This window comes from Podarcis gaigeae (assembly GCF_964106915.1).
Source record: "Podarcis gaigeae genome assembly, chromosome: 17".
NCBI classification, from domain to species: Eukaryota; Metazoa; Chordata; class Lepidosauria; order Squamata; family Lacertidae; genus Podarcis; species Podarcis gaigeae.
In genome coordinates this window covers 33,240,882-33,267,041 of record NC_139694.1, presented here as the reverse complement: position 1 = coordinate 33,267,041, position 26,160 = coordinate 33,240,882, and the positions used below count along the sequence as shown (strand labels likewise).

General features: G+C 47.7%; 1 protein-coding gene across 5 annotated transcripts in view; it reads left to right on the top strand.

Annotated features, from left to right (window-relative positions):
- Window positions 1-4,675: 4,675 nt before the first annotated feature.
- Window positions 4,676-26,160, top strand: part of LOC310834806 (tetratricopeptide repeat protein 39A-like) — a 501,953-nt gene continuing 480,468 nt past the window's right edge. For 2 of the 5 annotated variants that reach the window (XM_083719177.1, XM_083719178.1), the window contains exons 1-10: window positions 9,969-10,160; window positions 14,562-14,657; window positions 16,796-16,927; window positions 18,194-18,261; window positions 18,973-19,040; window positions 19,775-19,839; window positions 20,993-21,095; window positions 21,464-21,529; window positions 24,463-24,571; window positions 25,150-25,217. In XM_083719177.1, the coding sequence (XP_083575303.1) occupies window positions 10,126-10,160; window positions 14,562-14,657; window positions 16,796-16,927; window positions 18,194-18,261; window positions 18,973-19,040; window positions 19,775-19,839; window positions 20,993-21,095; window positions 21,464-21,529; window positions 24,463-24,571; window positions 25,150-25,217 (810 nt within the window). In that variant the 5' untranslated portion in view covers window positions 9,969-10,125. Of the gene's footprint in view, window positions 5,194-9,968; window positions 10,161-14,561; window positions 14,658-16,795; window positions 16,928-18,193; window positions 18,262-18,972; window positions 19,041-19,774; window positions 19,840-20,992; window positions 21,096-21,463; window positions 21,530-24,462; window positions 24,572-25,149; window positions 25,218-26,160 lie in introns of those variants that run through there. The other 3 variants (XM_083719181.1, XM_083719180.1, XM_083719179.1) reach the window with 3 other exon arrangements.

Genomic DNA, 26,160 nt, shown 5'->3' with positions numbered 1-26,160 from the left:
TTGTGTGATATTGTTCTGTGGCTATGACTGACAGTGTGCAATATGTACTGGATAAGTAAAACTAATGTGATTTTTTTTTCTTCTGGGGGGGGAGAGGCAGGGCAGACATGGAGGAAAGGGGAATTTCTGGTTCTCAAGCCTGAAAGCGAGTATCCGGTGGTTATAAACATAGCTGTAGGTAAGAGCTAAAGAGTGCAGATTCTCCTGATTTGATGAGCAAAGTTGCTTTTCTCCGCTGAAATACAGTGGTACCTTGGTACATGAATGGCTTGGCTTCCGAACAAATCGCCTCCTGAACGCTGCAAACCTGGAATGAATGTTCCAGTTTGTGAACGTTTTTTGGAAGCTGAATGTCCGACACGTCTTCCGACTGAGTGCAGGAAGCTCCTGCAGCCGATCGGAAGCTGGGCCTTGGTTTTTGAACGGTTTCAGGAGTTGAATGGACTCCCGGAATGCATTAAGTTCAAGAACCAAAGTACCACTGTGAACCTAGTTTGAAAGCTTACTGAGATGGCTGTTCCACTTGACTTTGTGACTTGGCTTAGCCATTCAGACAGCATTGAGGTATCTTTGGGTAGTAAGCAAAAGCTGATGATTGAGGTGGCATGGAAAAATATTTTAGAAGTGGGAGCTGAATAATTATGTCACTGTTGATTTACGGCTCTTTTCAGAGCAGCAGCAGTTGACTCCTAGGATGGACTGAAAAGTTACTGAGTGTGTTGCCCAGGAGTGGAAGTCGGGTGCTGAATCCTGTGCCTGAGACCCTGAGGTTTACACGGCAGGGGCCTTTGTATAGCTTCTCTTCCCCAGTCTTATGACTTAAAAATCAGAATCAATTATGCAAAATAAGCAAGCAATACACAACACTGCTTAATTTGCAAAATGTGATTCAGCTGCTTGACACAGCAATTTGATTTAAGCACATTCTCTCAGGTGCTGAGATGGGTGGAAAGAACTAGAGGAAAAATGGCTTGCAAAACAAATTAAAAAATTGACCAGCTTTACTTGCTAAGTCTGAAAAGAGCAAAGACCACCAACCAGACCCCTTTTGGGAAATTAGCTAATGAGTTAATTGCAGTTCTGTTTGGGCAACCAGCCAGTTGTGCCCCCAGCTGCAAACATGGGACATTTTATCCTTCCAAGTTTTGGGTGGGTGTCACCTTGAAGAGATCTGCTTCCTCTCTGTATCTGATGGGGCACTATGGACAGAATATGAAGTAAACAAGCTCTCAAAGCCACTCAGTGGCAGGAAAGGGACATGGATCTCCTTCAGTGAATGTGTCTTGCTTTTTAATTTCCAAATGGTATGGGTCTGAGTGGTAAGAGCTCCAGGCAACAGAAGAAGAAGAACTCCCAAGTCCCAAGAAGACAGAAGAAGAGGACTGCTGACATGTTCAAAATAGTTCTTGAAAGGATACTGGCTAAGTAGGCTATAAAGTAGCATCTTTCTCTTACCAAGTTTTGGGCGGCTAATAATTTATTTGTTAGATCTTGTGTTTCTCTGTGCAAGGGAAACAGGGTAAAGGAAGAGACAGGCTTCCTTGAACCAGACAAGTCCAGGACTGAGCCAAGCTATGCTTGTGGTCCAAGTTCTTGCAGCTGAGCAGCTCAGCCTGTCCTAAGTCTTTTCGCAGGTCCAGAAGTTTCAGTATTCATTTCTAGTTCTCCAGAGCAAGAAGGGCCCAGCTCGTCTGGTATGTAATGTTATGCCTCCTTGACCTTTGGAGGCGTTCTCCCCCAAGCACTTTGGTGGTCATGTGCCCACATAATGCTCCCTCCGGTTGGCACCAGCTGGGGCCTTTGCTCAGTAACCCAGGGCTTGCTCCCGTCAGTCTGGACTCTCCTCTGTCTGCTCCTCCAGGCTCCTGGCCTCTTCCATGTGCCATGTGCACGGTTGGCTCGTTGAAATGGGTGTTCTCGGTGGCCAGAGAAACTTGGCTGGGAACTGGATTCTGTTGGGGTGGGGGGAAGGCTCTGATCCCTCCAAGCAAGATGGTGATTAATGGCAGGTGTCCTGTGAGTAGCAATTCAGGTCCAACTTGCTCATTTCTGCTCCGCGTTTGGTGACTGTGTGCATGTGTGTGTGAGAGAGGGAGAGGCGTTTGCATGCGCGCCCACACACATCAGCTGTCTTTTGGCTGCCTCTCCCTAAATTGGCTAATTACTTGAGATTAATGCTTAGAAGCAGCAGCTTCCTCTCCCCTCCTGCCATCTGCTCTCTTCTGTATCGGGGGTGTCATTATTTGCCAGTGCCTGGATTCTGTTTTCTGAATTTGACTCCAGCTTCGTAGTTTTAACCTACAGGGGATTGCAGCATGATTCAAATACAAGGGCAGATGCTAGAGCTGTGCTGATGGAAGGAAGATCCAGCAGAAGCAGAGTGTGTGTGTGTGTGTGTGTGTGTGTGCGCGCGCGCGCGCGCATATAACGGGTGTGCACCGTGTAAACATGGGAAGGCCTCGCCTTTTCTTAAATAATTACACTTCCTGTTCTCGGGGTCATATCAGTTTGCAAGAGGCCACAGTGGTTTCCAAGGATGGGGTTTCAGTATTGGTTGTTATCTCCCAGCACTGCTTTTTCCCTACCTGCCATTTGCCTTGTCATTGCCTTGCTACTTGCCAGAAAGAGGGAATTTTTCAGTTGCTTAATTTTGCAGCTAACCAAGTGTGAAAACAGAACAGGTTCACGAAAAGAAGTGTATTTGCATATATATCTCTCTTTTTTTGGTGCATTGAGCATACGCTTTTGCCTCATTGCACCTAACTTTTTACAACGGGGGGGGGGGGCAAAAAGACAAGTGGGCTCTAGCCATAATTGGTGGCACTAGTCAAGCCACAGGATGGCGGGGGGGGGGGGAGAGATCTGGATTTTATGTTTCTGCCCCCAGATGGGAGGTTTGTAGTCCCCAAGACCCCACCTCCAATTTGCTACTTTAAAAAATAGATTTTTAAAATTAGTGGGGGTTTTTTAATGACCAATCCTTTGGGTCTCCCACTGTGTTGTCCACACCCCAGCCCCACTATTCCCTGCTTCTAAAAAAACCACCACTTTTTAATTAAAAAAAATCAGACTGCTCCCATAGGCTCTTGTCAATGCCCAAATGTTTTTTGTTGCATCTCCAAGAACCCCCCCCCCAATTTATCCTTAAAATAATTACTGGTTACTCTTGCTGTGATGCTGAAAGGTTTTTGTGACACCCCTCCCCCAAACCCCTTCAAAATTGTGTTATCTTAATAATACTGAATTATAAAAAATGGTTTAAAACAGTATAGAATAGCTGCTGGGGAAGCTTCTGCTAGGATTTTAAAAGCAAGTGTCCTTTTAAGAGTTATCTGTAGTTCATTGGCATATAAATGCCACCAGTTTGGTGCTACTTGCGTCAGTTTTCAAACAAAGTCTTGGCAAGAATAGTCTTTGCGTTCATAATCCGAGGTCCACAATATTTCCCTGGACCTCAAGACACAGTGACCAAGATGAAGCTGCTGTAGGCTGCTCTGCTCCAGCCTGTCCCCAGGACCTGTTCCCCTCTTTGGCATATCACAGCTAAGTACAGGTGGGAGGAGCTCTATAAAAGGGCACAGCCCCTTCAAGTGGGGGCTGTCAATCAAAGCCTCCAGGCTGCTTTGTAAATAGGGAGATGGTGAAAGAGCGAGGTAAGCAACCTGGCAGAGGGAAAACTTTGCTGTCCTGAGGAACAGGTCTCGGTGTTTCGATTTCTAAGAATGGAGCTGAGAGATGACCTAACCTGGGGAGAAAACAGCAAAGACCTGATGAAGAGAGCACAGCAGAGGTTATATGTTCTGAGAATCCTCCAGAAAAATAACCTCTCAAAGGACCTGTTGATGGCATTTTACCATTGTACTGTTGAGAGTGTATTAACTTATGGTCTGTGTGTGTGGTTTGGGAGTGCACGGTCAGGGAAAAACCAATGCTGTCCAGGGTTGTAAAGACTGTGGAGGGAATAATTGGGTGCACTCTTCCCACCTTGGATCAAATCTGTGCTTCCAGGTGCCATAAGAAAGCTGCAGAGATAGTGCAGGATAGTGTACACCCCAGAAATGATTTCTTTCAGCTTCTGCCTTCTGGAAGAAGGGACAGGGTTATAAAGACTAGGACTAGCCACATGAGAAACAGTTTCTATCCAAATGTGATTTTGGTTTTAAACACTGTAAGGTAGTCTTTATGTGAGTATATTGTATTCAATTTTAGGGTATCAGAGTTTTTAAGGGCTAACCAGGCTGGGATAGCTGGGATAGCAGGCTTGTGGGTTTTTGAATGTCTAATGTAGATTTTTCAATTTCGTTCTGCAATAAAGATTATCGTATCATAAAAATTTGCTGAGTGCTATGAAAAGCGACGGGGGGGGGGGGTGAGCTCCTGTTGCTCAGTCCCAGCTCCTTCCAACCTAGCAGTTCAAAAGCACGCGACTGCAAGTAGATAAACAGGTAAACGGCGGGAAGGTAAATGGCGTTTCCGTGCGCTGCTCTGGTTTTGGTGTTCCGTTGTGCCAGAAGTGGCTTAGTCATGCTGGCCACATGACTTCGAAAAACTGCGGACAAATGCCGGCTCCCTCGGCCAGTAAAGTGAGATGAGCACCGCAACCCCAGAGTCGTCTGTGACTGGACCTAACCGTCAGGGTTCCTTTATCTTTACCTTTATGACATGCCAAAAGTGTTGGAGGGTACAATGAAAAATGTGGGGCTCCGTCAGAAGGTCAGCTGGTCTGGAACCTGGTAAAAGGGCTAGATCAGGGTTTCTTCATGGTATGTGCTTGCAGTATAGGCACAAAACTCCAGGTCTTATTAGAAACGAGGAGGGCTTTTGCTGTATTTTCCTTCCATGCCTCAGTTTCCAACAACCCTTCAGTAGCTCTGCAGGAGACTAAGGGACAAACGTCTCCCAGAGATCTTGGTGTCTGCTGGCAAACCAAGTAGATGATTGACAGAAGAGGCAGGCCTTCCCCTGGCACAGCTCCCCCAGGGATGGCTGGCAGGAGGAGGCACACCCCTGGAATACTGTCGCAGCAGCAAGGCCTTGCTTTGTTGGTTGCTAAGCAACCACCTCTTGAGGCACAGCTGGTGTTGGGAGCTGAGAGGCCAGATTGCCACTGTGAGGATCAAACAACTGGGCCCTTGGCACCTGGGGAAATGCCATGGCAGGAGCCTGGAAGCAATTTAGCTACCAACCCCTGAGGTAATGCCAGTTAGCATCACACTTCTATCCAAATGTTGGAATTAAATCCACTTCTCTGAGGTGCACACGACTTGCCACCTGTTTTGCACCATATGCTTCTTCATTTCTAGGCAAGGATCTGTGTGGGCTTCCTTAACGCTGTTTGTTTTGTTTTTAACGTCTCATTGTGCTTGAAGACCTTGGGAATGACAGAGGCCTGGTTGTTGACAAGGAAGGTTTTATGCATGAACGGAAGGGAAGAATAAAGGCAGCTGAAATGTGCCTATTTAAGTGGCAGCATCTTTCTCACAGAGCTCTTGAAGTTTCTTGAGAGTTGTAGGATCTCTTCAGTTTCTTCAGTTCAGGGTGGAGTCGGCTGATTCTGAGTCGCAGCCACAGAGCTGAAGCAAATATGCAGACTCTGAACATTTGCAAATAATTTTCTAATTTCACAATACAGTTTTTCATGAGTTTTAAAGCAGAATTCAAGTATGTGCTTTGCTTTCTTCGTGATTTAGAAGAGTGCATGTCAGCTATAAATACTGACTAATAAGTAAGTAAAGGTAAAGGGACCCCTGACCGTTAGGTCCAGTCGTGGCCGACTCTGGGGTTGCGGCGCTCATCTCGCTTTACTGGCCGAGGGAACTGGCGTACAGCTTCCAGGTCATGTGACCAGCATGACTAAGCCGCTTCTGGCGAACCAGAGCAGTGCACGGAAACGTTTACCTTCCCACTGGAGTGGTACCTATTTATCTATTTGCACTTTGACATGCTTTCGAACTGCTAGATTGACAGGAGCAGGGACTGAGCAACGGGAGCTCACCCCGTCGCGGGGATTCGAACCGCCGACCTTCTGATTGACAAGTCCAAATTATCTCTTCTGGGGAACCTGGCTTCTTTGGGAGTCTTATTGTGGTTTCCCATTTAGAGCAACAGCTGAAGACAATGTAGCCAAATTATCTCTTCTGGGGAACCTTGGCTTCTTTGGGAGTCTTATTGTGGTTTCCCATTTAGAGCAACAGCTGAAGACAATGTAGCCACTCATATTGTTCTTTCTTTGCAATGTGCAACCATGCACTTATTAGGTATATTTTTATGCAAATCCTCAGTTTACCAGTAGGCAGTGGAAAGGACCAGCGTTGGCCCAAGCAAATTGAGTGCACATACCACCCCCCTCAAATCCTCTGCAATGCAGATGTTAATGTGGGAGATTTTTTCTGGGGATATGCTATTTTGAAAGCAGAGTGCTTTTTAAATAAGGTAAAAGGTAAAGGACCCCTAGAGTCCAGTCAAAGGTGACTAAGGGGTGCAGTGCTCATCTTGCTTCAGGCTGAGGGAGCCGGTGCTTGTCTACAGGCAGCTTTACAGATCATGTGGCCAGCATGACTAAACCATTTCTGGTGCAACAGGACACTGTGATGGAAGCCAGAGTGCATGGAAACACCATTTACCTTCCCGCTGCAGCGGTACCTATTTCTCTACTTGCACTGGTGTGCTTTCAAACTGCTAGGTTGGCAAAAGCTGGGACAGAGGAAAGGGAACTTACCCCATATTGTGGATTCGAACTGCTGACCTTCTGATTGGCAAGCCCAAGAGGCTCAGTGGTTTAGACCACGCTTTACCTTAAAAAAATCAAACACCAGTACACTCCAGTACTAAAACCCATTGCTTGCCAACTATCAAATACTGCAAAGTATCAATTGCAGTTATCAAATGTTGAAATCAGATGCCACTGGCTGTCAGGTACGCAGGTATAAAATACCTCGAGAACATTTGGGGGCTTCTTTAGCAGCTAAACATCTGGAGAATATTTAACAAAAGAGGCGTAGATTTCAGTTCTCTAGGATTCTAGCTACTGCACACAGACACAAGCTCCTATATCTCCAAAGCATCAGAAGATCCCTAATCAGGACCCAAATATTTTACTCAACCTCATATTCTCATGCATTTCCTTAACAAGGACTTTTAATGCTACAAGTTCTTTGTAAATTTTATCATTCCCTTGTTGTTCAGTGCAGCTGCTATTTTAGTGTGTGACTTGTGATTTGAGCTTTCTATTGCTAGCTTACTGAACTCCTTTACATCCTAGTACCTCCACAGAACAGCTTTGAAAGCCAAGTGACATTTGCCCAACGTTACAGAGCTTAGAACTGCTCTTCTTAAAGTTTACTGGGTGCTTAAAATAGCTGTTGCCCTGTGGACTTCCCCATACCACATGGCCATTCTGCAAGACTCTGGGCGTTTCCAGAAAGCAGGTTTGGTCACATTTAGTGCAGAAACAGGTCAATGAAAGAGGAAATAATAGAGCTACCCTGTTCTTTAGGGCAGATAGCGAATGAAGGGATTCTTTCTATTCTTGAAATTCATCTCAAGGAAGCAATTAAAGTTTTTGAGGCTGATATTTCTTTTGGCGCTAACCAAAGCTAAACAGCTGCAGTTTCCATAGCTGATTCCTGCATTGTATATGGCTCTACTATCCTTCCCACTCTACTATTCTATGATTCTAGGAGATCTGTCGTGAAGGAAGCAACTACTGTAAATCCAAACACAAAAAGTCTGCCCCCCCCCCCAGTTTTTACCTAACCAAAATTAGAACCTTCTTGAAAAATGCAGAGAGGCTTCTCTTTCCCAAACAGACAAACCATTAGCAATGCAAATAGCTTCAGTCCCAATCAGATCTGTAGCTTTGCACCTCCACCCACCTTTCTGTGTTCCCGTCTTGCTTTTAGTTGTCTTTGCTCAAGTCTCTCTAATAGGTACTGCTGTGGTTGTGTAAGAAGGCTAATTGTTTAATGGAAATCTCATCAATAGCATAGCATAGCAGTATGTGACCCTGTGGAAGTCTGCCCCCCTCACCTGGGAACTTTCTATGCTCCAAGTGAGAAAGGGCTGTCTGAGATTCCCCAACAGAAATAATGGTTGCTCCAGTACAGCTGCCCTGGTTGGGCAAGCTGTTTATCTAGAAGTGCCAAAAAAGCTATGTATCACCCAGGGGCTCTTGCAGTGTGGCAATGCAATAAGGGTCACTCTTAGGCCACTAAGAGTGCTTCTCCACACTGTAATAATTTTTGGGTGGGATTCAATCACATATTGGCAAATTGAGGATGCACCATTAAAGTTGTTTTCAGCGCTCTTGGCAACAATGCCTCACTCCGCCTGCAAAAAAAGAAAAGAAAGCTAAACGTTTGCAGTAAGGAAAGTGACAGGGAACTAACGTACCAGCAAACAAATCAGAATGAATTCTCAAGAAGCAGCCAATATCATCTAACCTCCCAACAGAATCAAGGGAAATGCTCAGGAAACAGGTTGTCTGGAAATGACCATAGTGCAGCTGTTTTGGAGTGGCAGAATGCCTTCATACAGATGGAACCAGTGGTAAAAAGAAGAAGACAATTTGGGTGTAGGCAAAAGTGTTTCCTAAAACAGGAAAATCCCCTATTGTTGGAACATTAGTACATTGTAATGCTTAAAATAAGGGATTGGAGGGTGCCAGAGTTGGGGAAGTGATGACATTCAGCTGGCACTGTCATTGGCCGTTTTCTGAACCCAATGCAACAACAGTCGATCTCATGGCTTTTACTGAGAACCGATCAGTTATGAACTGAATACTGTGACTTTAGTATTGCTGGCAGTGGAATATTCCAAATCATAGGTTGACAGCTGTGATTTTACTCTTGTGTATATGCTTTTTCTTTTTGTAAACCAGTCTGGGATCGGAAAGTGATTAAGGAGAAGCTGGATAGGTGGGTGGATACTATTTTCTCACCCTCAGCCTTGCCATCTGCGAAAGGGGGATAGTAAATACCTTATCTTCCAGGACTGTTGTAAAGGCTATACCACCAGGATAAATGCATATACCTGGGGTGCTTGGAACATGCTTAAAATGTTGCCAGACCCTAAGCAACATTCACCTTGCCAATAAAGGTCCGTATAGTTAAAGCTATGGTTTTCCCAGTAGTGATGTATGGAAGTGAGAGCTGGACCATAAAGAAGGCTGATCGCCAAAGAATTGACACTTTTGAATTATGGTGCTGGAGGAAACTCTTGAGAGTCCCATGGACTGCAAGAAGATCAAACCTATCCATTCTGAAGGAAATCAGCCCTGAGTGCTCACTGGAAGGACAGATCATGAAGTTGAGGCTCCAATACTTTAGCCACCTCATGAGAAGTGAAGACTCCCTGGAAAAGACCCTGATGTTGGGAAAGATGGAGGGCACAAGGAGAAGGGGATGACAGAGGACGAGATGGTTGGACAGTGTTCTCGAAGCTACAAACATGAGTATGACCAAACTGTGGGAGGCAGTGGAAGACAGGAGTGCCTGGCGTGCTCTGGTCCATGGGGTCACGAAGAGTCGGACACGACTAAAAGACTAAACAACAACAACAAGCAACAGTCTGGCAAGGGGTGCTTGTAATTTTCCATAATAAAAGTTGGTGAGTTGTTTCGTAAGTTTTGCACATGGATGTCCAATGCTGAGCACATTTTCAGTAGACCCTTCTTCCCTTTCCCTCTCTCCATCTGTGTCTTAAAACAATGGGAAGGAACAGCTGGCACAGGCGCACCTGTGGAATATCCGCAAGAGCCCTTCCAGGGAAAGGGAGAAAAGAGACACGAAAACCTGTCTGGTTTGGGGGAGATGTGTGTATATACATAAATAAATAAATGCATATATACATTATATGCATGGCTGTGACTTGCCTGCCTGCTTTTGGTCCAGACCTCTTGCACGAGGCGATGCCGGGCAGGGGGAGGCGAGAATCCGGCACGGTCCGGGTGGCAGAAAGGGGAGGGCGGAGTTGTCACCTGTGCTCCGCAGCCCAGGTAGGGGATGGGAGGGAGCCACCTGCAGGGCGGAGCCCGGCCGAGCCCGGCCGCTTCGCCTGCGTGTCGCCTGGCATTCCTGAAGGGGCTGCGAGTGCGACTCCTACTCCCGGCCTGGCAGCTCTCCCGGCATGGCTCTGGAAGGCGGCGGCGGCAGCAGCAGGAGGTAAGGTGAGCGAGGCAGGGAAACCAGCAGCCCTCCTCGCTGCCGGGCGGAAAGCGGCTCCATCTCTCCTTCCTTCCCGCTCCCCCCCCCCAAAAAAAAATCCCGCTTCCTAGGCGGAGGAGACTTTTAGGGCTCTGACTCGGGGGCACTGCAATGCAGTCTCTCTCCAAGGCAGAGGGCTGGACGGGGGGGGGTGATCCTGCGAAGAGGGGTGTCCCCCCCCCCCGCTTTGGGCTAAAAAATGGGGGGGATGTGCTTTCAACAAGGAGTGGAAAAGGGAGACCAAGCCAGGGTCCATGGGGTTCAACGGGGGGTGGGGGTGGGCATAAGATAGCACTTAACAAATGGAAGGGTTTTTTGCGGGGGGGGGGAGTGGCGGCGAGGGAAGAGATGGGAGATGCAGGGTGTCCCTGCATGCTCCTGGATGAGGTTCTCCCCAAGGCCTCCTGACAAAGGCCCGTCTGCTCCAGCCCCCTGCTGGGGCTTCTCAGTTATCTCCTCTTCGGTGCCACCAGTTATTTTGCCCTCAACCCCCCTGCCCCCCGCCCTTTGTCTCCCTTATGTTTCCCAGGGCGGCAAGTGTAGGGTTAGGGGGAAGGCGAGTCCTTGTGAGTGACCCTAACTGAGCAGAAAGGCTATGCACATTGACCCAAGACAAAGCACACCTCTGAACGCGTGGAGCATAAAGCAGGATTTTGTGGCATGGATTTTGAATCGGGAAGTTCTCAAATTGGGGTGCGGGCAGCATCTTGAACTCTCGTGTTGGCCACAGCCAGTGGAGCCCAGTGGTCAGGGATGATGGGTCTGATATGTCGAGAGGGCTGACCACCTCTGCAACTGGGACCTGATTTAGTTGTGGATGATCTTGCAGGCGGTTTCGTTCCTTAGGAAGAAAGAGCCTCCAGCCCCTGCAGTGTTTCCTGGGAATACTGAGGGTCAAAACTCAGAGCGATGGGATGTTTGACTTTTCAAAAACCTCTCTGTGGTGTTCCCTCCCATCTGCATCCAAAGTAGAACTTCATATCTCTATCTCTCTCTCTCTCTCTCTCTCTCTCTCTCTCTCTATATATATATATATCTATCATCTATCTATCATCTCTCTATCTATCTATCTATCTATCTATCTATCTATCTATCTATCATCTTAAAATGAAGGTGTCCAAGTCTGAAATCTGAACTTTGCATTTTATAATTTAGAATTTGGTTTCTGAGGTGTAAGTTTCCACCTGCAGGTTCATAAGTAAACAGTAGATGCTCAGGACAGGAGCAGCCCAGGAGATATAGGCCTCTGTGCCTTGTTTGCTTGAGGGCACACAAACATCTGGAGCCCAAATGCAGGACCAAATGGTGTGATCCAGGAAGCCAATTATTATAGTGGTCCATTTATAGCCATAGCTGTCAACGTTTCCCTTTTTAAAAGGGAAACTCCCTTATTCAGAATAGGATTCCTTGCAAGAAAAGGGAAAAATTGACTGCTATGTTTATAGCCCCTCTTATTTCAGTGGGGTTTGTGGGGTAATCATGATTGACATGAAAGGTAAGCTGTTCTGTGACATCCACATTGCAGAGTTAGTGCCTGGGCTGAGATGGCTTCAGGTTAAGCGTGTGAGGTGGCCATTAATGGTTACAGGCCACTGTGACAACTATACTTCAGCCAGGATCTTCCTGACTTGCTATCAGTGTTAGAAACTCAGATATATAAGCTAGGGGTCCAGCGGCTCCTTAAACCCACAGTTACAGTCGCCAAAACGGAATGCCTAGTTGCCATTTGGGGGCCAGGCGGCTTCAAAGCCATATTTTTCAATATGATGTTTTGGTTCCTGAAATTCATTCTGACTGCGCAGATAAAATATAATAGAGATTCCCAGGCATGTATCTTAAGATGGTGGAGACGTCAGGCACCATCCTGGAGCCTGAGCATCTTCACTTGGTCTCAAATGGCCGATAGCCAGGTGCAAAATGCACCTGGCGAATTTCGAATGCTGCTTGCTATATATTAGCTGCTACTCTGCAATTCAGAGCAGTGGCTCCTCATGAATGGCTTTGTGATGGACAGAAGTTCTCTGAGATGTCAGGCAAATCTCTCTCTCAGATCCTGATATTTACGATCAGGATTCCTTGGAGTGCTGCAGGCGTTGCAGCTATCAGGTTGTGTATCTGGTAGGATAGTGCTAAGCGCCCTCTGCCTGAGAGACCCTTTAGGGTGAGGAACCTGTGACCCTCCAGATGTTAGACTCCAGCTCCCAGCAGCTCTAGCCAGTGTGGCCAATAGTCAAGCATGATGGGAGTTGTAGTCCAGCAACATCTGGAGGGCCACTGGTTCCCCAGTCCTCCTTTAAGTGGACGTCTCTAACTTGAAGATGAAAGGCTCAGCGGTGAAAGCAAAGCATCCTACATTTAATCCCTGGAACCTTCTAGGAAAAGACTCCTGCTTTAAATACTAGAGAGCTGCTATCAGCCCATGTAGATAAAACTGGGTTCAGTGGCCCAGTGCAGCTTGCTATGATAAACCAGGGATTGAAGCAGGGACCACCAGGGACATAGCCCTGTGGCCAACCCAGTATTTCTGGGACTTGCCCCATCTCCCTCAGAAGACCATCTGGCCTCTGAGGACCCAGGTCCTCGGCCCTGTTTGAACAAGGTGGGGTGGATGTGCTGGCAAAGGCCTTGCCAAGCCTGTGTTTGCTTAGTGTTCAAACTTGGTAACTCTCTGCTTGCTGGAAGGGCTGAGTAAAGTGCGTCAGCTGGGTGGGAGGTTGTTGCTTTCACAAACAGGAACACCAGGCCCTTCCCTTCTAGCCTCTGCGGGAGGGAAGGAAGCAGGAAGCCTTCCCCTGATAGCACCAGACAAATTCTGACTTTCTTAGGCCACCCCTGTTTCCCCTCTCAGTTCAACGAACCCTGTCCTAATACCTCACAGGGTTAATCTGAGGATTAGTTAGATGAGGAAATGGTATTTACGTCTCTCTTTAAAAACATTTTTTAAAAAAACCCCTCATCTACGGCTCTATACTGTACACTGAAAAATAGTCACTCTGGTAACGCTCTCCTAGGCAGGTCTTGTCAGAAGTAAAACCCATTTAGTGGAAACCCCACCGTCAGGAGCAGTCTACCTGCTGCTCTCCTCCACCATCACCAGGCACTAAGCACGAAGAAGAGGGCCATTTACCCAACCACCTCATTCCCAATGCGCCTGATCGGGGGCTGGGTTCTGGACCGCCCCATCCAACCCCCCCCCCCGTACCTGGTACTTGAGCTCCACGGAGCTGTGGCCTGGTAGAAGCACTCTCTCCACCCGGCCAGCAGCAAGAGGGTGAAGGCAGCATCATGCAGGGTGCGCAGCAGCGGGTGGGCCTCGGCGAGGAGCCTGGGAGGGCCACCAAGAGCAGCAGTGGCAGCTGGAGTGCAGAGCCTGCAGCTGGCAGCATCCTTGGGGTCCTTCCTGTGGCCAGAAAGAGAGTGAAGCTGGACCGCCTCCTTGGAGAGGAAGAGGTGACTGTGCTCAGGAGGGATGCAGGTGGAGCACAGCTCCAGCCTCCCACTAAGAGGGGGTGCCACACATTTTCCTCTCATTTTCAAAATGAGCCAGCTGACTTGTGCGGAACCCAAAGACAAGTCTTGTGCTCTTGTGCAGGACTAAAAGATGGGACATTTCAGAATCCGATCAAACACCAGGATGGCTTCTGTCATTCTGGGATTTCCCAGTTAAAATGGGATGGCTGATGGGTATGTATGACATACTGTTATGCCTGTCTGAAGCTGCTGGTGAGAAGTGTGGTTTTGAACCATGGACCTCTTGGGCATACATTGTGGCTGGGGCGACCCAGTCAGATGGGTGGCATACAATTATTATTATTATTATTAATTGACTCCTTTTAGGGCTGCCCACTTAGACTATGTTTCTCTGTACAGTGGTACCTCAGGTTACAGACGCTTCAGGTTACAGACTCCACTAACCCAGAAATAGTACCTCGGGTTAAGAACTTTGCTTCAGGATGAGAACAGAAATCAGGCGGCAGTGGTGCAGCGGCAGCAGGAGGCCCCATTAGCTAAAGTGGTACCTCAGGTTAAGAACAGTTTCAGGTTAAGAACGGACCTCCAGAATGAATTAAGTTCTTAACCCAAGGTACCACTGTAGTAGTATGTCATGCCAACACTTAAATCACATGGCTTCCCCCCAATAATTCTAGGAACTGTAGTTCACCCTTCACAGGACTGCAGTTCCTGGCCTGCTTTCCAAACTACAGTTCCCAGGCTTCCGGCAAGGGGTGGGGGTGGGGAAGCCATGTGATTCAAATGTGTTCTGAATGTGTGCATTGTGACTATCTTACCAAAGGTCTCATGGGCCATTTCGGGGGAGGCTAACTGAGCTCTCTCTTTCTGCGCCTTCCTTCTCCGCAGCAGCTCCCTGGAGGCTGCCCTGGCCGAGTGCACAGAAGCGCTGAACTGCTTCCTGAAAAACCAGTTCAGTGAGAGCTTGGAGATGCTGCAACCCAGGTGAGTGGGGAAAGGGCCTGATTCAGTTACCTTCGTGGAAAGCAGGGGACGGGGGGGGGGGGGACACATCAGACCCAGGGCTTCCCTCTCCTCCCCAATAAACAGTTGAACCTTCCTCCAGCACTCCTTCCCTGGAGCACCTGAGTGGCTCTTGATGTGGAACCGAAACAAATTGGTAAGGTGGAACGAAGGGAGTCTATGGGTAGTGAGACCAAGTGGCCTTGGAGGAGAATTTGATTTGTGCACTTTGTTATTGTTTCAAACTTTGTAGTCACTTCTGGCTGGAACGGGGAGTGTGGTTATGCTAAAAAGGATGTGAACCAATCCATAATAGTAGCGATAGTGTTGTTGTTGTTTAGTCGTTTAGTGGTGTCCGACTCTTTGTGACCCCATGGACCAGAGCACGCCAGGCACTCCTGTCTTCCACTGCCTGTCAAACTCATGTTTGCAGCTTCGAGAACACTGTCCAACCATCCCGTCCTCTGTCATCCCCTTCTTCTTGTGCCCTCCATCTTTCCCAACATCAGGGTCTTTTCCAGGGAGTCTTCTCTTCTCATGAGGTGGCTAAAGTATTGGAGCCTCAGCTTCACGATCTGTCCTTCCAGTGAGCACTCAGGGCTGATTTCCTTCAGAATGGATAGGTTTGATCTTCTTGCAGTCCATGGGACTCTCAGGAGTTTCCTCCAGTAGCGATAGTAGCAATATTTTAAAACAGCAACACAGTGGAAAAACAACTATTGGAGGGAGGGAGGGGGACTAGAAGCCACCCTGAGACTCCCTTCCCCCCGTATAGGGTGGTATATAAGCAACAACAGCAGCAGCAGCAGAAGAAGAAGTAGCTCTGCACTACCTCATGCAGAGAGCAGCGAATCGTAAGAGCAGGCGTCAGCAAAAATCACAATGCAGGAAAAACTGTGAAGCCAGCCAATGTCTCCATGTACTGTAGCTCCACCCTTATTTCAGATACTGTGATATATTGGTATATTGTGATGCTTAGCTGGTGATATATCACATGATGCTGAAAACCAGATATCGCCCAGCCCTAATCTAGTTCTAGTTTAGTGATGTGGTATAGGAGAGGACAGTGACCTGGAAATTACTGTACCTGCAAATGTAAAACAAAAAATTATAATCCCAAATGGAAGAAACCGCTTACTCCAACTTTTGTGGTGGTGCTTGGAGTACCAGAGCACAGTCCAACATTTAGCATTCTGGAGGGATTGCAAAACCCATATATTAATGACCTTTGGAAACTGAGACAAACGCCTCAGCCATGGCATGTGACTTTTATTGGTTGGCTACAGAAATATGTATTTAATGCGGTCTGCCGAATCTGTGGAGTTCATTGCCATGCTTTAAATGTTTTGTGTGTGTGTGTGCAATTTGCTTTTTGTTTAAGGAAAGCAGTATGCAAATACCTTTAATGGTAAGCACCCTGTGCAAGTTAGAAGATGGAGTTTTCACCTTTTGTGCACGCTGGAAAAGAAATGCGAACAAAACCCAAAGCCCTCCCTGTGTGTGTGGGAGGTTGCTCCTGTCTTTGCCAGCAAAAGCAGGGGAAGAAAAATAGATGAAAAGGAGAGCTCTGCTTTTCCTAAAAGCAGAAGAATGCCATTGAATATTGTTGTTCAAGCCTCTCCCTGTCTTAGAAAGGCCTCCTGCTTGCTCTGTGAATGCTATTATTCTCACAAAGCTTGATTTGTAACTTCGTTAAGTATGTGGATTTCTAGCAGTGGCTTCAAAGAAATTAGACTGGTTCAAATCCTGGTTCATGGGTTCAACTCAGCAGGTAGCTGGGCTATGTGGATTCAACCCCAGCAGAGTCTAAGTTGGGCCGAGGACATTCCAAAATCTTCAAGTGTTGACCCTTCTCCTTTTTATAACTTAATGAATTGTGATCAGGAATGTGACCATCTCTTTCTTTGTTTTTTATAGTGCTGGGCATTGATTTTCAGGTGCATAAGGGTGAAATTCAAATGTCTCGCCCACCCGTCCCACATCCTTTTGTGGGCAAATATGAGAAACATGGAGGAAACAATACAACCCTCCCTAGCTGTTGCCATCACTAATTTTTTTAAAAAACAAAACTATATTGCCTGCAACTACACCTGCTTCCTTTTTCTGATCCCTTTCGACAGGGCCAAAGACAGCATGTACCATGCCTTAATCTATGCCACCATTCTGGAAATGCAAGCCATGATGACCTTTGAGCACGATGACATTGTTCATGCTGGACACACTATGAAAGAGGCACAGGAAATCTGCCAGAGGTGGGGACAGCCTGGGGGAGCTTTTGGGGTGGGGAATAAGGCCTGTTTCTCTAGGGCACCTCTGAAGGGGTGTCTGGTCATGTTAGTAGCTTCTAAATGGGGGGGAGGTGTGCTCTCGCCCAAAACCTCACCTGGCTGCATCACTTGTGAGTGGGTACAGTGGTACCTTGGTTCTCAAACTTAATCCATTTTGGGAATCTGTTTGACTCCAGAAACCATTTGAAAACCAAGGCGCGGCTTCTGATTGGCTGCAGGGGGCTTCCTGCACAAATTAGCTATTCTTTCCACCTCTCCTCTAACCCCTCCCCCCCATTCAATTCACCCTCTATTTAAAACCATTTCTTATGAGGCAATAATCAATATTTATATTTATGGACTGGACGCAGGTGGCTCTGTGGGTTAAACCACAGAGCCTAGGACTTGCCGATCAGTAGGTCGGCGGTTCGAATCCTCGTGACAGGGTGAGCTCCCGTTGCTCGGTCCCTGCTCCTGCCACCCTAGCAGTTTGAAAGCACGTCAAAGTGCAAGTAGATAAATAGGTACCGCTCCGGCAGGAAGGTAAACGGCATTTCCGTGCTCTGCTCTGGTTTGCCAGAAGCGGCTTAGTCATGCTGGCCACATGACCCGGAAGCTGTACACCAGCTCCCTCAGCCAATAAAGCGAGATGAGCACTGGAATCCCAGAGTCGTCCGCGACTGGACCTAATGGTCAGGAGTCCCTTTACCTTTACCTATATTTATGGACATATTTTTTAGCCAGTTTTGCGCCCCCACATTGCCTGCACCCCTGGCGGGGCCCCACCTCACCGCCCTCTAGTTACAGCCCTGCCTGCGCTCAAGCAGAAGCTGCGTCAGACATTCAGCTTCCGAAAAACGCCACAAACCGGAGCACTTACTTCTGGGTTTGCGGCGTTCGGGAACCGATTTGTTCGACGACTAAGCCGTTCAGGAACCAAGGTACTGCTGTATTTTGTTTTCTCCTCCTGACCCAAGTCAGGATTCAATACTACTAAGGCCAGCTGCTCACAGGGAGAAGGAAGTCTTATACCCTTCTGAGTTGTTTCTTTAAGCACCATTCTCTTCCTCAATTTGAAAATGGGTCTTAAGGGGTAGGTGGGAGTTGTTGGGTGGGCATAGGCTCAGGGGATGGGATGGGAGAGGTGTTGGTGGTGACAGCCCAAAGAAGACGCCCAGCTTGCATTCACTGGGCGTTGGGATGGAGGAAGTGGAACCTAACTATGCATCCCTTTTGGGGTTCCTCTGGTAGGTTTCGGAGGAAAAGCACGGTGACCGGATCCTTCTCCAGTCGGCTAGGCGGAGATTCCTGTACTGAAGGTGAGAAGAGTTGTGGGGCTCAAGACCACTGCATATTTTTTTTTGGTCTATGAGGGGTGGGGAAAGCTGATGTTTGTGCACTAGCCAGAGACATCTAGAGGCAGGTCGGACTACAGTCGTACCTCATGTTATGTCAGCTTCATGTTATGTTCTTTCAGGTTATGTCCTGCAGTGACCTGGAAGTACCAGAAAGAGTTACTTCCAGGTTTTGCCGCATGCGCAGAAGCGCAAAATGATGTCTCGCGCATGCGCAGAAGCAGCAAATTGCAACCCACACATGCGCAGATGCGCCACTGTGGGTTGCATTCTTTTCATGTTGCAAACGGGCCTCTGGAACGGATCCTGTTCGCAACCAGAGGTACCACTGTATATGGATCTTGGATCCAGTACAGAAATCCTTACATTGCCTTCTCTGGCTCGTCTTGATGTAGGCACAGGGTAGCTTGTGGAAAGGAATAAATATAAGGTGTGCAATGTCTGGAGGTTCCCCCTGACTTTTGGGGCAGGGAATCTTCATTATTGGCTGGTGTGTTGCAAATAAGTAAACAGTCCAGCTTCCAAATGTTCGCAAGATCCATGGTATTTTTTCTTTGGCGCTACTGTTTCCAGTGGGTGGATGTGAATGTTTAAGGGTTGAACAGAGGAGGACATGGTAAGCCTGGTTAGGAATGACACATGTCTTCCCTGAACCTGTTCCTTTCCCCATTGCAGAGGAGCTGCATGCAGAAGTGTGCTACGCAGAATGCTTGCTGCACCGGGCTGCCCTCACCTTCCTGCAGGTAAGGGGAGCTTCTCTCCACTGCAGGGCACAGGCCACCAGGGCAGCAGTTTTCAAGTGGTGGGGCAGGACCCCTTGGCAGGAGGTGTCTCAGTGAGAGAGGTCTTGCAGCAGGTGGAGTCAGAGGCATTTTCCTTCCTGCAGTAGAGATGTAGCATTGCAGCCACTCACACTTCTATGTTAACTTTGTTGTGCAGGTAAACAGCCACTTTTCTTCCTCCTTTCTCTGATGGGTTGGATTTCAGGAGGCAAATGTCTCTGGCCCACTTTTAATTGCAATATATATTTAGTGCCCCCAATCCAGAGATTCATATGTAACACAAGCCACAGACTGCATGCAAGGATTCTGTATGCTGCCTTATGGGGAAGCCAGGCAAGAGCCGGCCAACATGGAGCAATTCCCCTTCCAATTAGCTTCCACTATCCATCCCTGCAGCCTTCCTGATTCTGTTGGACTCCCAGCAGCCCCAGTCAGCATGCCTGGCCCAATGGTCAGGGATGATCAGAGCGGTCTTCCAACAACATCCGGAGGACCACAGCTTCCCCATTCCCAATCCGTGCCAAGCTTGGAACCAATGTGCCCAGGTACCCACTGCTTGTACCTTCCCTTTACAGCAGCGACCTGCAATGGATGCTTGCATTCAGTTGTCCCGGAGGCATCACACAGACACATCAGCTTCTTGAGTTATCTTCCTTAAGCTGAGGACTTTTCAAAATTCCTTTTCTTTTTTTCAGGATGAAAATATGGTGAATTTCATAAAAGGAGGCATCAAGGTGCGTAGCAGCTACCTCATCTACAGGTGAGTTGTGGTGACAGCTGGCAGGGGCTGGAACAGCAGAGCAGTATTGAATCGCAGGTAGCACAAAGTTGGGAATGAGAAGCAGCACCAGGGAAGGGTGTGAGATGAAGAAGAGGGGGCAGGACTGTTAAGTTGTGGGCGAACATATCAGACGACACAGCGATTCTTCCAAAGCAGCTCTTTATTTGTAAGCTGGAACAGAACTGAACTGAGGAGCTCAGTCAGCCTGCTTATATAGAGCTCCACTAGAATGCAACAGTAACCATTTTCTGTAACTAGCCAATCACTGAACGTCACTTTCGATCCTTCATTTGCATCACTATCTACAGTATCCCCCTGCTGGCCCAGGGTGAGAACTTCAGTACATAACAAGGACAACTGGATTCCATGCCAGGTTCAGGAAGGGAGAAGTTTCTGGGACAATCTGCGCATGCAGAGAAATTCAGCTGATACAGAATCCCTGCACCATAATCTTTCCGCTGGTTTGCCAGGGGTGGATGTGTGTAAGAAATATTCACTCCCCCCCCTCTTCCCCCTCCATTTGAGCCTGGAATGGTACAGTCCCAATAACATGTGATTTATCTTTCTGTTGTACGCCAGCAGAGGAATGTGTGTGAGAAAAGTCTGAGATGTAGCTACTGCTCCAGCATGCATCCCACATAGTGTCAGGAAACCACTCCCAGCTTTGGGATGCTTACACATGAGAAACTGTCTGTATCTGAGAGGAGAGGAAAGAAATGTCCACTTGCCCACTTACTCACCAGATTAGCAATGCACAGAAATGGCTACAAGTGTCACGGACATCTCTGGAAAACTGGGACAGCAATATCGGTGGCCATCCAGGACATGACTGCTTTGTTTGACAAGCATTTTCTAGACTGACCGTTCCTGAAATGTGTGTTGGATGTTTGAATCCAGAACATAGTCCTTCTTTGCCTTAAAGCAATGTTGTGGGGAAGGGGGGTGGGAAGGAATTGCATTTCCTATTCACTCGTATCCCCTGTCACAACAATGAAGTATCTTCAAACTCTGTGGTCAGGGTGGGAGTGGTCTAGTGGTTAGGAAAACTGTGAGCTCGGATGCCTGGGTTCCATGCTTCACTCCTGGTAGGTGAAGTTGAAATGGGGTTTTCTAAACCTTCTTACATTTGCAGGGAGCTCAACAGCTTCATCCAGCCCAATCAGTTGCCATCGAGTTCTCCTTCTCGCGCCCATCTGGAGGGAGGAGTTGCGCTGGGCATTGGTGCCTTCAACTTGGTGAGTCTGCATGTGCTTCACCAGCGGTTATAAGGACAGCAACTGAGTTACAAGCAGCAGCCCATTGGAGTTAGTCATTTTTATCTCTCCTCTCCTTCCCTCTGAAGGGAGTAGCTTCTCTGTAGTTGTTGCTGGGCTGCAGCTCCCAACATTCCTGGCCATTGGCCAAGCTGGCAGGGGCTGGTGGAAGTTGGAATCCTAACAACATCAGGAAGGGACCACGCTATCTGCTTCTGATGTGTCCACTTGCAAGTGGACCACACTCAAAAAGTGGAGCTTTCTACTGCTGAGAAAGGCAAAGTCTAAGAGGAGGATTTCTCCCCACAAGTGTGTCTGTTGTCATTCATGTCAATGTCTTCCTTCCACAGACACTCTCCCTTTTCCCACCCCGGATCCTGAGACTTCTGGAATTTGCAGGGTTTTCAGGGGACAAGGTATGACTGCCTGCCTGCCTGTGTGTGTGTGTGTGTTTGAAGAGGCAGAATGTGGTCTGCTTATTTCTAGATATACCGTATTTTTCGCCCCATAGGACGCACCGGCCCATAGGACGCACCTAGTTTTTTGGGGGGGAAATAAAGGAAAAAACTTTTATTTCCCCCCCCAGGTGCGCTGCGCTAATCCCGAAGCTTGGGGCGAGCGGAGTTCAGCGCGCCCCAAGCTTCTGGGTGCCGGCATGGTCTCCGCTAGCCCTGGGAGAGCCGCGCGGCTCTCCCAGGGCTAGCGGAGTGCTACGCTAATCCCAAAGCTTGCGGCGTGCTGAGTTCAGCGCGCCCCAAGCTTCTGGGTGCCGGCAAGGTCTCCGCTAGCTGTGGGAGAGCCGCGCGGCTCTCCAAGGGCTAGCGGAGTGCTACGCTAATCCCGAAGCTTGGGGCGTGCGGAGCTCAGCGCGCCCCAAGCTTCTGCGTGCCGGCAAGGTCTCCGCTAGCCTTCGGAGAGCTGGGTCTCCCACGGCTAATGGATAGCTTCCTGAAGCCTGGAGAGCGAGAGGGGTCGGTGCGCACCGACCCCCCTCGCTCTCCAGGCTTCAGGGAAAGCCTGCATTCGCCCCATAGGACGCACACACATTTCCCCTTCATTTTTGGAGGGGAAAAAGTGTGTCTTATAGGGCGAAAAATACGGTAAATGCTGTCATTTACCTATCTAGCTCTGTATATCTACTTTGATGGGTAGCATCTGTCTGCGACCTGGGGCAGAGAAAGCTCTTTGTAGACCAGGGGTCAGCAATTTTTTTCAGCAGGGGCCCAGTCCACTGTCCCTCAGACCTTGTGGGGGGGCCGGACTATATTTTGGAAAAAAGAGAGAGAAAATGAACAAATTCCTATGCCTCACAAATAACCCAGAGATGCATTTTAAATAAAAGGACACATTCTACTCATTTAAAAACACGCTGATTCCCAGACCGTCCACGGGCCGTATTTAGAAGGTGATTGAGCTGGATCTGGCCCCCGGGCCTTAGTTTGCCTACCCATGGTGTAGACCAGGCACGTCCAACAGGTAGATTGTGATCTACTGGTAGATCACTGGACATCTGTGGTAGATCACTGACTCCCCCCAAAGAAGCCCATAAAAAGAAGCTCCACAACAACTTTGACCTGAACCCCTAAAAAACAGGGTTTTCCTTCCTAAAAATGCTCAACAACTTTGACCTGAACCCAAAAAAAGGGGGTAGATCACTGCCTGTTTTTAACTCTGTGAGTAGATTGCAGTCTATTGGGAGCTGGCCACCCCTGGTGTAGACAATACCATCCAGATATTGTTGGACTAAAAGTCCCATCATCCCTGCCCATTAGCTGGCTGGGATTGACAGGAGCTGTGTCTGACAACTGGAGGCTACCTCATTTGCCTAATCCAAACCTACAAAGTGGGTGGGCCTGACCTGAACCTTTCCATGTTTTTAGAGGTGTCACTGAAGCCGTGTGTGGTCTGACAGGTGCATCTAAGGACTTGGATCTAGAATGCCTTCTATTCATAGTTCTTGTACACACTCAGGACTTGCAATAATAATAATAATAATAATAATAATAATAATAATAATAATAATAATAATAATTTATTATTTGTACCCCGCCCATCTGGCTGGGTTTCCCCAGCCACTCTGGGCGGCTTCCAACAAAGATAGGAAGCCTTGCAAGACCTGGATCAGGTGGACTGGCAAATAACACCCAAATCCTGCAGCTGCAGACCCTCCCAAGTGTCCCTATTTTCCAGGGACAGTTCCAGATTTACAGAAGCCGTCCCAGTTTCTGATCTTCCTATTTTCATCAGAGAAATGTTGGGAAATATAGATTTATCTGACCCCTGAGCCATCTGAAGGCAGCCCTGTATAGGGATTTTAAAAAAAAAAGTTTAATGTTTTATTATGTGTTTATATTGTGTTGGAAGCTGCTCAGAGTGGCTGGGGCAACCCAGTAGGTTGGGTGGGTATAAATAGTAAAACAACAACAACAACAACACAACAACAATTATTATTATCATCATTATCATTTTTAAAAGTTTGTTTATTTATACTTTTCAAGTTTATACATTTCACTAATTTTATACATTTCACTAATTTTACAATCATATTGACATTTCAAAACTTGACTTCCTTCCCCCTCTTTCTGCAGTTCCTTAAATTTATTTTTTATATCTTCTGCATATCCAAAGTAACTTAATTTGCTCATTTATAAATCATCTTTAAATATATACTCTTATAAAACTGCAGGTTATTACAATAATCCTGCCAATGTTTTTATCTGTTTATAATTTAGCTGTAAATATTCAATAGACCATTTCCATTCTTTTATAATAACAATTTGTTATCTTGATTTAATATCATTCTGGTATGTTTCGCTATTTCTGCGTATTCCATAAGTTTTTGTATCCATTCTTCCTTTGCTGGGACTTCTGCTTTTTTCCATTTGGGGGCAAGTAACATTCTTGCCGCTGTAGTTGCATACGTGAATAAGTTCCTATACATTTTAGGTACCCAGAACTACCTGTTATTGTTATCATCATTAATAACATCCCTATAGTCATCGGAGAAATGTTGGAGGCTATGTACTTGCCGCCTCAAGCCATCACTTCCAGTCCAGAGACACGGACAATGCCCTGATGATCTTTAAGGCTATCTATTGTGTGCTGTTTCGTCCCTCATGCTGGGATGGGTGCTGATGTGTTTGTAGTAGGCCTCTGCACCAGCTTGTTCTTTGATTAGCTGAGTATTTCCTGGGGAATTATTTTGGTAAGCCAGGTCTGTTCATCCGGAGACCTTTGCTGAATGGAACTCTCACATGGCTGATCTTTGTTGCGTTTACCTACAAAGAGCTGTTCCTTCCGACTCTCTCTCTCAACCCCCACCTTATTTTTATTTCTTCTTCCCCACCAGGATTACGGCCTGCAGCAGCTGCATCAGGGGGCCACCACAGCCAACCTGCGGGCTTTGCTTTGTACAATGTTGCTCCTCTGCTACTACACCTTCCTTACCTTCGTCTTAGGTAAAGTCTTCTCTCCACCTTTGGGAAGCAGAATAGAAAATGGTGGCCTATAACTGGGTTGGCAAGAGTAAGGCTGGGAAACTGGGGCCCCTTTTCCCCATTTGGAGGCTTATATTTGATGACCTGCTTAGGGTCAGTCCTTCGGCTCGGTATCTGCTCAGATGTAACGTCTCCTGCCACAACTGGCTTATGCCACTTCATTGGGGTCTATGCGAATTCTTCTGATTACAGAAGTTGGTTTGTGGGGGGAAATGAAGGAGGGCCCTGAAGCGGGTGAGAGGAGGGTGCAGAATTCAAATTCAAATCCTTCTGATATTGACTGAACTGGGCTGGAGATGTGTTGTGGTTAAGTATGAGCTGCGAGTTTCCTTTCAGCCATGAGCTTGCTAGAGTTGGCCTTAACAGCTTGAAATTACCAAATGGGAGAGAGGTGTCTCCCCTGGGACACTACAAGAGAAGCTGGAGCAAATATTGTGGTGGTGCAAAATATTGTGACCTTGCTCTGCTTAGGGACATCAGGGGAGAGGGTACCATTTGGGAAGATGCTTAACGCCACCCCCTTTCTGTGCTCCCACCAGGGATTGGTGAAGACAATTTTACAGAGGCTGAGGCCCTTCTGAGTCCGTACCTCGCCCGCTACCCTAAGGTAAGGCACCGTGCGGATGATTTGCAAAGTGCTGCAGGCTTCACAGGCACTCACCTGATACCTGTGCAGTCACCTGTGCTCCTGACTGGTGATCTATAAAGAAGCACCCCTTGCCTAATGTTCCTAAGAGAGGGACTAGTTAGGCTTTACTTGCCCCACTTTGAGGCAGTGGTGTGGTGCTCAAATTACAGTGGGGCTGGGGCACAATTCCCTTTTGCGTCAGCCCCCTTAGCTAAAATTTTCCAGAAGGCTAGAAGGTGACCTGTGAATTGGCTAAAGTTGAGTGTGGTGGTGGAGCTGGTGGCTTTTATTAACGACTCCCCTCCTTCTCCCCCCCCCCAATTGGAGCACTTCTGCAGCAGACAGCATGCCTTCTGGTTCAGGGTTTTTGCCATATTAAGATTGCGCTCTTTTTCTCTCTTCCCATCCCTGTCTCTGTGCCCCGTGTCTTTTTCAAGACTCAGGCCGACTCTGCATAAGCAGCGGAATGGATTGGTAGAATGGACTGTGCCATTTCGGACCGCAGGTGGGGGATCTTTGTTGTTTTTTTGTTTCCCTCCCCTAAATTCTCCCTTGGATATACGTCTCCTTGTAGGCAGAAACCTAGCACACCAGGGAGGGAAATGGGATTAGAACATTTGCCCGCAATGTGCTGGCTTTCTTCTTGAAATGCATTCAGATAAATGGGATGCATTCTAAAACGGCCCCCGCAGTCTAAAGCGGCTGCTTCCCACCTTTGAGACTCTACCACATCATTCTGCTGCATGTGCAGACCAGGCCGGCACCCTCTGTTGTGACTGGGGAGGGGTGGGAGTGGGGGTTTCAACCTCTTGGATTTCTGCTACTAGGCTTTGCAGGAGCCCCTGTGCCTGGGGCGGCATTTGTGCCCTACTCTGGTGTTGCGCGAGGCAGATCCAAAGCACCAGGCATGGTGTGCTTAGAG